Source organism: Myotis lucifugus, unplaced genomic scaffold, assembly GCF_000147115.1.
Source record: "Myotis lucifugus unplaced genomic scaffold, Myoluc2.0 scaffold_13, whole genome shotgun sequence".
NCBI lineage: Eukaryota > Metazoa > Chordata > Mammalia > Chiroptera > Vespertilionidae > Myotis > Myotis lucifugus.
This window is the reverse complement of record NW_005871061.1, coordinates 583,800-593,428: the sequence shown is the minus strand read 5'-3', so window position 1 is coordinate 593,428 and position 9,629 is coordinate 583,800. Positions and strand designations below refer to the sequence as shown.

The following is a 9,629-nucleotide window of genomic DNA, read 5'->3' as shown; positions in this document are numbered from 1 at the left end:
ACCCTCGATAAATCTAGTGAGACCCTCGAGGATATGAAACAAGGACCAACGGAGAGATTAAGCATATACTGACTGAAATAAAGAATATTATACAGACTCCCAACAGCAGACTAGAGGATCGCAAGAATCAAGTCAAAGATTTGAAATACGAAGAAGCAAAAAACACCCAACCGGAAAAACAAAAAGAAAAAAGAATCCAAAAATATGAAGATAGTGTAAGGAACCTCTGGGACAACTTCAAGCGTACCAACATCCGAATTATCAGGGTGCCAGAAGACGAGAGAGAGAGCAAGATATTGAAAACCTATTTGAAGAAATAATGACAGAAAACTTCCCCTACTTGGTGAAAGAAATAGACTTACAAGTCCAGGAAACACAGAGAACCCCAAACAAAAGGAATCCAAAGAGGACCACACCAAGACACATCATAATTAAAATGCCAAGAGCAAAAAGACAAAGAGAGAATCTTAAAAGCAACAAGAGAAAGAAAATCAGTTACCTACAAGGGAGTACCCATACGATTGTCAGCTGATTTCTCAATAGAAACTATGCAGGCCAGAAGAAGGTGGCAAGAAATATTCAAAGTGATGAATAGCAAGAACCTACAACCAAGATTACTTTACCCAGCAAAGCTGTCATTCAGGAATTGAAGGTCAGATAAAGAGCTTCACAGATAAGAAAAAGCTAAAGGGAGTTCATCACCACCAAACCAGTATTATATGAAATGCTGAAAGGTATCCTTTAAGAAGAGGAAGAAGAAGAAAAAGGTAAAGATACAAATTATGAACAACAAATACACATCTATCAACAAGTGAATCTAAAAATCAAGTGAATAAATAATCTGATGAACAGTATGAACTGGTGATTATAATAGAATCAGGGACATAGAAAGGGAATGGACTGACTATTCTTGGGGGGGGGAGGGTGTGGGGGGTGCGGGAGGAGATTGGACAATAATCGTGCACCTATGGATGAGGACAGTGGGTGGGGAGTGAGGGCGGAGGGTGGGGTGGGAACTGTGTGGAGGGGAGTTATGGTGGGAAAAAAGAGGAACCAATGTAATAATCTGAACAATAAAGATTTAATTTAAAAAAATAAAAAATAAAAAAAATAAAACAATTTCAAAACACTTGAAAAAAAAAAAAAGAAAGGCTAGGAAATTGGATGGCTATTGTTGAGCTTGATTGACCTCTAGAAAAAAATAATAAAAAGCTGAAATAAAGTAATCAACAATTAAAATCTATGTCAAAAAGTCAGAGGGCTTCATTTGAGGACAAGTCCTGGGACTTAATGGAAGCAAGTTTCAAAGAAAGTTAAAATCCAAACCAAGACAAGTCTGCTATGCCATATCAGGGCCTGGAAGATATGGGACCCTGATGCATGGGATGGGGACAAGTTGGGTTAGTTTTTCACCTTGATGCTGGTTTCTTTTTGCTGTGCAGAAACTTTTTGTTTTGATGTAGGTTCCATTTGTTTATTTTTTTTCCTTTGTTTCTCTTGCCCTGGGCTTTGAGTAAGTGAAAACTCTGCTATGTGAGATGTCTGATATTTTGCTGCCTATGTTTCTTCTAGGATTTTTATGCTTTTACAACTTACATTCAAGTCTTTTATCCATTTTGAGTTTATTCTTGTGTACGGTGTAAGTTGGTGGCCTAGTTTCATTTATTTTGCATGTACCTGTCCAATGATCCCAATACCACTTAATGAAGAGACTGTCTTTGCTCCATTGTATATTCTTGCCTCCTTTGTCAAATATTAATTGAGCATAATGGCTTGGGTCAATTTCTGGGTCCTCTGTTCTGTTCCATTGGTCTATATGTCTGTTCTTGTGCCAGTAACAGGCAGTTTTGAGAACAGTGGTTTTGTAATATAGCTTGATATCTGGTAATCCCTCCAACTTTGTTCTTCTTTCTCAGGATTGCTGCAGCTATCAGGGTCTTTTTTGGTTCCATATAAATATTTGGAGTATTTGTTCCAGATCTGTGAAATATGCCATTGATATTTCAATAGGGATTGCTTTGAATCTATAGATTGCTTTAGGTCAGTGGTTCTCAACCTTCCTAATGCCACGACCCTTTAACACAGTTCCTCATGTTGTGGTGCCTCCCAATTTTTTTTTTATGAATCTCATTTATTTAAAACAATTTCTCACCTTCTCAAATTGAAGACTGGAAAAAAATAAAAGTGCTTTTCTGAATTGTCGTTAACCCTGGGAGCAGTGTTGCCGCGTGTCCACACTCCGTGACCTGTGCCCTGAACCCAGCTCACACATGCCCAATCTATCCCACCTCCCTTACAAAACAGTCCTGAAGCGTAATCAAATAAAGCTACTGTACACGACATATACATTAGAAAAAGACAGCTGGATGAAGGAAAGCCAGGTGTGCTGTTCCCTTTAGGTAAAGTTTGCTCCACAGTTGGGACATCTTCGCTTCCTCAAGGCAAAACAGCAGATGAACCCAAAGGGGGAAAAGACGATGGCCAATAAGATGCCCAGGAAGGTGAAGGAGTCCTCCAGAACCCCGACTCTGCAGACTGGGCAGCCGCCAACGACAACAATGGAATTGGCAGGGTACTGGGTGACATTTCGACTGTGGATGTTGTAGACCCTGGGGTGGTGGGTAGGTATCCCTGTGAGGAGGTAGGGGTAGGGCGGTGGCGGGGGGCGGGGGGGGGGGCGGGGGGGATGGCGCCGTAGCCATGCGGGCCGCAGGCGAAGTCGCCCTGGCCGGCCTCCAGGTTGTAGGTGGGCGGCTGGTCCTGCAGCAGCTGCTTGTGGTCCATGGGGCTTGTGGTCCATGGCGGGCGGCTCCCGCTCTGGCTCAGACGCTGACTCGTGGGGACACCGGAACCGCGGCGAGTCCCGCTCCCGGCGGGCGGGGGCGGGTTTCCCCTCCGCGCCCCCCCTCCCCGTGCCTCCCAATTTCATTGTTACAAATTGAACATAATTAAAGCATAGTGATTAATCACAAAAACAATATGTAATTATATATGTGTTTTCCGATGGTTTTAGGCGCCCCCTGTGAAAGGGTCGTTCGACCCCCAAAGGGGTCGCGACCCACAGGTTGAGAACTGCTGCTTTAAGTAGTATGGACATTTTAATTCTACCAATCTATGAACACGGTATATTTTTCAACTTGTTTATATCTCCTATCTCTTTTTTCAACATTCTGTAGTTTTCTGAGTATAGGTCTTTTACCTTCTTGGTTAAGTTTATTACTAAATACTTAATTTTTGGTTGCAATGGTAAATAGGATTGTTTTATTAGTTTATCTTTCTGAGAGTTCATTATTGGTGTATAAAAATGCCATTGATTTCTGGGTGTTAAGGGATAGATATTTTTTTTTAAATATACTCCATTGATTTTCTACAGAGAGGAAGGGAGAGCGACAGAGAGCCAGAAACATCGATGAGAGAGAAACATCGATCAGCTGCCTCCCGCACACCTCCCACTGGGGATGTGCCCGCAACCCAGGCACATGCCCTTGACCGGAATCGAACCCGGGACCCCTCAGTCCGCAGGCCGACGCTCTATCCACTGAGTGCCATTGATTTCTGGGTGTTAAGGGATATTTTGATAGTTGATATAAACCCTATATTGGTTCCTTGACTTGTGGAGCTATTTATAAATTAGAAGGCCAAGTGGAAGCTTCTGAAACTGCTCTCCCTTTTTTTGGCCAAGATAGCAAATGAAAACATAGCATCTTTGGGAGGATGGCAGAAGTTAGTGCCACCTTTAAAGACCTAAAGAATGCTGGGGTGAGGTCCCATCATATCTCCATTTCATGTGCCAGTTTGGTCACTGGAAGAATGTTGTCATAGCCTGGTAGATGACAGTAGACAATTGCAAACTCAATCAAATAGATACATAAGTGCAGCTGCTGTATTTGATACATTAACTTCACGAGAGGAATGACATGGTCTTAAGTACCTAATAATCAGCTACTGATTTGGAAAATGTGTATTTTTTTTCTATCCCTATCATGAAACATCAGAAGTTTATATTCTATATTCACATATAATGGACAACAGTATGCATTTGTAGTTCTTTTTTTCTCAAGGCTCTACTAACTTTCCTGTCCTCTGTCATAATATAGCCTGAAGAGATCTGGAGCATCTGAATATAATACTAGTCCACTATGTTGATGATATCATGCTAATTGGACCAAAATGAGTAAGAAGTGGCTAGCACATTAGAGGTCTTGGTAAGACACATGCACCACAGAGGATGGGAGATAAACCCTACAAAGATCCAGGAACTGGTTACATTAAGTTCAGTTTTTAGGAGTCGAATGGTCTGGGGCATGCCAGGAGATTCCCTCCAAAGTAAAGGACAAATTACTGCATTTTTCACCTTCCCCACTAAGGAGGAAGCTCAATATTTTGTAGGTTTCATTGGGTTCTGGAAGCATCACATTTCACACCTGGAATTACTATTTCTACCCATATATTGGGTGACACAAAAAGTTGCCAGCTTCAAGTGGAGCCTAGATCAAGATAAGGCCCTATAACAGGTCCAGGACGCAGTTTTGAGCAGTCTTGCCACTTGGCCAATACAATAAACATACCCTAAGGTATTAGAGATATTTGTGTTGGCAAAAGGTGCTGTGTGGAGTTTTTGGTAAGCCCCAATGGGAAAGTCACAGCTTAGCCCAGAACTTAGGTTGTGGAGAAAAACTATGTCACATGTAATGGAGAATTAGATACCATTTAAAAACAACTCCCGATATGCTACTGTATTATGATAGAGATGGAGTGGCTGACCAGAGGACAAGTGACCATGTAAGTGACCGTGCATATGGAACTGCCCATTGTAACCTGAGTTCTGTTGGATCCACCAAGATATAAGGGTGGACAGGCCCAGCACTAAGATGAAAGTTACACATGGGATGAGGAATTGAGGGCACAAGTGCCTGCACAATCAGCTAGAGCAGATCCTCCATGATATCCATCATTGTAGCACTAGCACTTTTCACTTACCTTACACCAGTGCCTTCATGGGGATCTCGTTTGATGAGCTGATTGAGAAGGAAAACCTAAGCATTATTCATAGATTGGTGAACTTGGTATGTGGGTACTAGCAAGTATAGCAACTTCAGCCTGCAAAAGTCATGGTGATCAGAAATGAAGGTCTGGGTAATATCACCAAATAAACCATCAAGACCCCAAGAGTAATGAGAATCTATAATTGATAATGGAACAGGGAGATGGTCATTTTCAGCTTTGAGACCAGCTGCAGAGTTGGCAGCTGTAGTTTGTCCTAACTTTCCCCCAGAAAGAGAGGCCCATCAGACCCCTGGAAAAGTTAATCCCAGAACTTATATGCAGTGGATCTTGGAAGCACAAGGGATAGAATGTGATGGATACTGCAATTTCCTGACCAGATTTCCCATTAGCAATAAAGGCCTTATAACTTCAGTTGTTAGAAATTGTGCCATCAGAGAGCCCTTGGCTGTTAGCCTCCTTTAGGATTGCATCAACTGAGACTTGTCTTTTTCAAGAACACATCCCATTCTCAGGACGGCCCACATCCAATGACTCATTGATGCTGTGTATAAAGGCCTGGCCCTCATGCTCCTTAAGATAGCTTTGAAGTTTTATCCTATCTTCAGAATTCCCTACAGGGTATGCTGAGGCATTCCATTGGTAATGCACTGAAATTTGATTTCTTCCTCTTTTCATTCCTGCTTCTTTTCTCCCTTTCCTTCCATGATTCCAGGAACACTACTTAATAAACCTCCTATACCCTAACCTTTGTTCCAGAATCTGCTTCCTGGGAAATCTAGTATGTGACAATGCTTTAAACACGTTACATCTACTAGTATCTATCTATTTATCTATCTTAAAATCAAGAATAATATGAGTTGTTTAATATTGTGAACTTTTCTTTAGCTTCCATATGCAACTGTTATAGTTTTTTTATTACCTCTGGAACCACAAACTGGGAACTAAAGGCAAGCAAGAAAATGGACATTACTGGGGAATGATAGTTTGTTAAGCAAAAAAACCTATTGTAGTCATGTATGTGGGAAGAAGGCTTTGACAAGTTAGCATGTTTTTGTTGTTGTTGTGGTTCCCTATGTGCTTCCACTGCTCAAATCTTCCATGCAGTTTGAAATAATGTCTGTCTCTATGCCTATAGTGGCACAATATACAAATTTTCATGGCATTTGGACACAGTTACCTTTGATTTAGAGGATGCAGGGAAACAGACATGAAGAAGCATTTTCCTGGAGCTTGAATAGTGTTAGTCAAAGTGCAGATGTTTAGGGTTAAGAGTTGCATTCTTACAACAATGAGCACCATGTGACACAGGCACACATATGTTCTTGTGTGTGTGTGTGTGTGTGTGTGTGTGTGTGTGTGTGTTAGAGATATGCAGGACACTTTAAGCATGGGGTTTAGGAGAGCCCTTGTGCCCAGTTCTAAGGGAAGCGCTGAGGCTAGAATAGCAGTGGATAACAGTTGTTGACGTTTTGGAGAGCTAAGTGTTCTTATAGCTAGTTCTGGGTCTGATTGTGGTCCCAGATCCCCAGATTCTTTATTCTACTGTTGTTATAATAGACTCACAGCTCAGAGGTTGATTTAAGGTTTGGGGTACAGTGACCTTGCAGGTTCATGTACATTTGAGGAATAATTTGATATAATTTTTTGAAGATGAAAATGCACTCCTTCTTTTTGGGCAAAAAAGACCAATTTCTGGGAAACACATGAACTAATTGGCTCTGAAGGCAGTGTAGCATAGGGGAAAGTGTGCAATCTGGAGTAGTGGATGAAGGAGGAAGGATAAACATTTATCTTCCCTTTCTATTTTTCAAACATGAAAGAGCAGATTTGGGAGGGGAAGGAAATTAATCTTATTTGAACTCTGAATTTGAGGTATCTTGGGAGTTCCGAGTGGAGATGATCAGTGTCCATTTGAAAAGTATGGATCTAGAGCTCAAAGGTCTGACTAAAGATATGTATTATAGTTGATAACTAAAACTAGGAAGTGAGTCACATAGCCCCAGCAAGGGAAACAGATTGAAAAACTGAGGACAGAATGTTGAAGAAGCTCAATATGTGTGGAACTTTGACAGAATTGAAACAGAGGGTATAGCCACCCATCAATATTACAACACACATCTCTGTACATTATTTTATCCCTCTTTTTATTTTTATTTCCCTACTAAAAATTATTCTATAGTACACAAAACATTTAACAACTTCACCATTTTTAAATGTGCAGTTCATTGACATTAAGTGCATTCAACTTGTGTAACCATTACCACCATCCATCTTCAGAATTATTTTTATCTTCTTAAACTGGAATCCTGTACCCATTAAACAATAACTCCCTATTATCCTGCCCCCTTGGTCCTTGACAACCACCGCTCTACTTTCTGTCTCTATAAATTTAACTATCCAAGGAAACCCATATAATTGGAATCATACAGTACTAGTATTTGTCCTTTTGTGACTGGCATATTTCACTTAGAATGATGTTCTTTATTAATCTGTTTGGGCTGCTAGAACAAAATACCACAGACTGGGTGACTTAAACAACATAAATGTATTTTCTCACAGTTCTGGAGGTTGGAAGGTCCAAGATTAGGTGTTGGTAAATTTGGTTTCTGTGAGTTTTCTTACTGGCTTGTAGGTGTGACCTCACATGGTCTTTCCTTGGTATGTGTGTATGGAGAAAGAGAAAGAGGGAGAGAGAGAGAGAGAGAGAGAGAGAGAGAGAGAGAGAGAGAGAGAGAAGAGGGCACTTTCTGGTGTCTCTTCTTTTTTTAAAAAAATAAATATTTTTATTTATTTATTTTTTATTAAATCTTTATTGTTCATATTATTACATTTGTTCCTCTTTTTCCCCCCCATAACTCCCCTCCACCCCATTCCCACCCCACCCTCCTCCCTCACTCCCCACCCACTGTCCTCATCCATAGGTGCACGATTTTTGTCCAGTCTCTTCCCGCATCCCCCACACCCCTTTCCTTCCCAAGAATAGTCAGTCCACTCCCTTTCTATGCCCCTGATTCTATTATAATCACCAGTTCATTCTGTTCATCAGATTATTCACTTGATTTTCAGATTCACTTGTTGATAGATGTGTATTTGTTGTTCATAATTTGTATCTTTACCTTTTTCTTCTTCTTCCTCTTCTTAAAGGATACCTTTCAGCATTTCATATAATACTGGTTTGGTGGTGATGAACTCCTTTAGCTTTTTCTTATCTGTGAAGCTCTTTATCTGACCTTCAATTCTGAATGATAGCTTTGCTGGATAAAGTAATCTTGGTTGTAGGTTCTTGGCATTCTTCACTTTGAATATTTCTTGCCACTCCCTCTGGCCTGCAAAGTTTCTGTTGAGAAATCAGCTGACAGTCGTATGGGTACTCCCTTGTAGGTAATTGACTGTCTTTCTCTTGCTGCTTTTAAGAGTCTCTCTTTGTCTTTTGCCCTTGGCATTTTAATTATGATGTGTCTTGGTGTGGTCCTCTTTGGATTCCTTTTGTTTGGGGTTCTCTGTGCATCCTGGATTTGTAAGTCTATTTCTTTCACCAGGTAGGGGAAGTTTTCTGTCATTATTTCTTCAAATAGGTTTTCAATATCTTGCTCTCTCTCTTCTTCTGGCACCGCTATAATTCAGATGTTGGTACGCTTGAAGCTGTCCCAGAGGCTCCTTACACTATCTTCGTATTTTTGGATTCTTTTTTCATTTTGCTTTTCCAGTTGGGTGTTTTTTGCTTCTTCGTATTTCAAATCTTTGACTTGATTCTTGCGCTCCTCTGGTCTGCTGTTGGGAGTCTGTATAATATTCTTTATTTCAGTCAGTGCATGCTTAATTTCTAGTTGGTCCTTTATCACAACATCGAGGGTCTCATTAGATTTCTTGTAGATCTCATTAAGTTTATCGGCAGTTTCTAGAAAATTATTGAAAGACCTTAAAAGTGTGGTTTTGAACTCTATATCCAGTAGTTTGCTTTCCTCCATTTCTGTCATTTGTGTCCTTTTTCTTTGTCTCCGCATTTTTTATGCTTCCCTGTGTTGATAAAGTGGTTTTCTGTGCTAAGTGTCCACTAGGGCCCAGTGGTTCAGCCTCCCCAATTACCTGAGGAGGACACTCTTGGTGCATCCCCGTATGGTCTTTGTGCACAGTCTTGTTGTAGTTAAGCCTTGATTGTTGTAGGTATCACTGGGAGGAATTGGCCTCCAGGCCAATTGGCTGTGAGAATCAGCTGTGTCTGCAGTGGGAGAACTTCTCTCTTGGAGACACCCCTCTGGGGCAAGACTTGCTTCAATGGGGCTTTGGTGCTCACTCTGGTGTCTCTTCTTATAAAGACATAATCCTATCAAATCAGGCACCCACCCTTATGAGTTCAATTAGCCTTAATTACTTCTTTTGAGGCCCCATCTCCAAAAGCAGCCATACTGGAGATAAGGGCTTCAACATATGCATTTTGGAGGGAAACACATTCCGTCCATACTATCCTCAAGTTTTCTGTACATTCTTTACACAGAATTGGAGTCCTGTGTATTCAGTTTCAGACTTGACTTTTTAAAAATGTAATTTCCATAGTTATAAATACCATAAAAGCTTATAACGCAACAACAAAAATCTAATAGAACTTTGCTTTCCCCATTCCA

The 9,629-nt window shown here is 40.8% G+C and overlaps 1 protein-coding gene and 1 pseudogene across 1 annotated transcript; one reads left to right on the top strand and one right to left on the bottom strand.

Moving 5' to 3' along the window:
* Positions 1-2,140: 2,140 nt before the first annotated feature.
* Positions 2,141-2,784, bottom strand: LOC102420931 (brain protein I3-like). The gene is given in 2 exon segments (XM_014452143.2): positions 2,141-2,674; positions 2,677-2,784. Coding segments are annotated over 2 exon segments (387 nt in total). The 3' UTR covers positions 2,141-2,395.
* Positions 2,785-4,728: 1,944 nt separating this feature from the next.
* LOC102416930 overlaps positions 4,729-9,629 on the top strand; it is a 15,886-nt pseudogene continuing 10,985 nt past the window's right edge.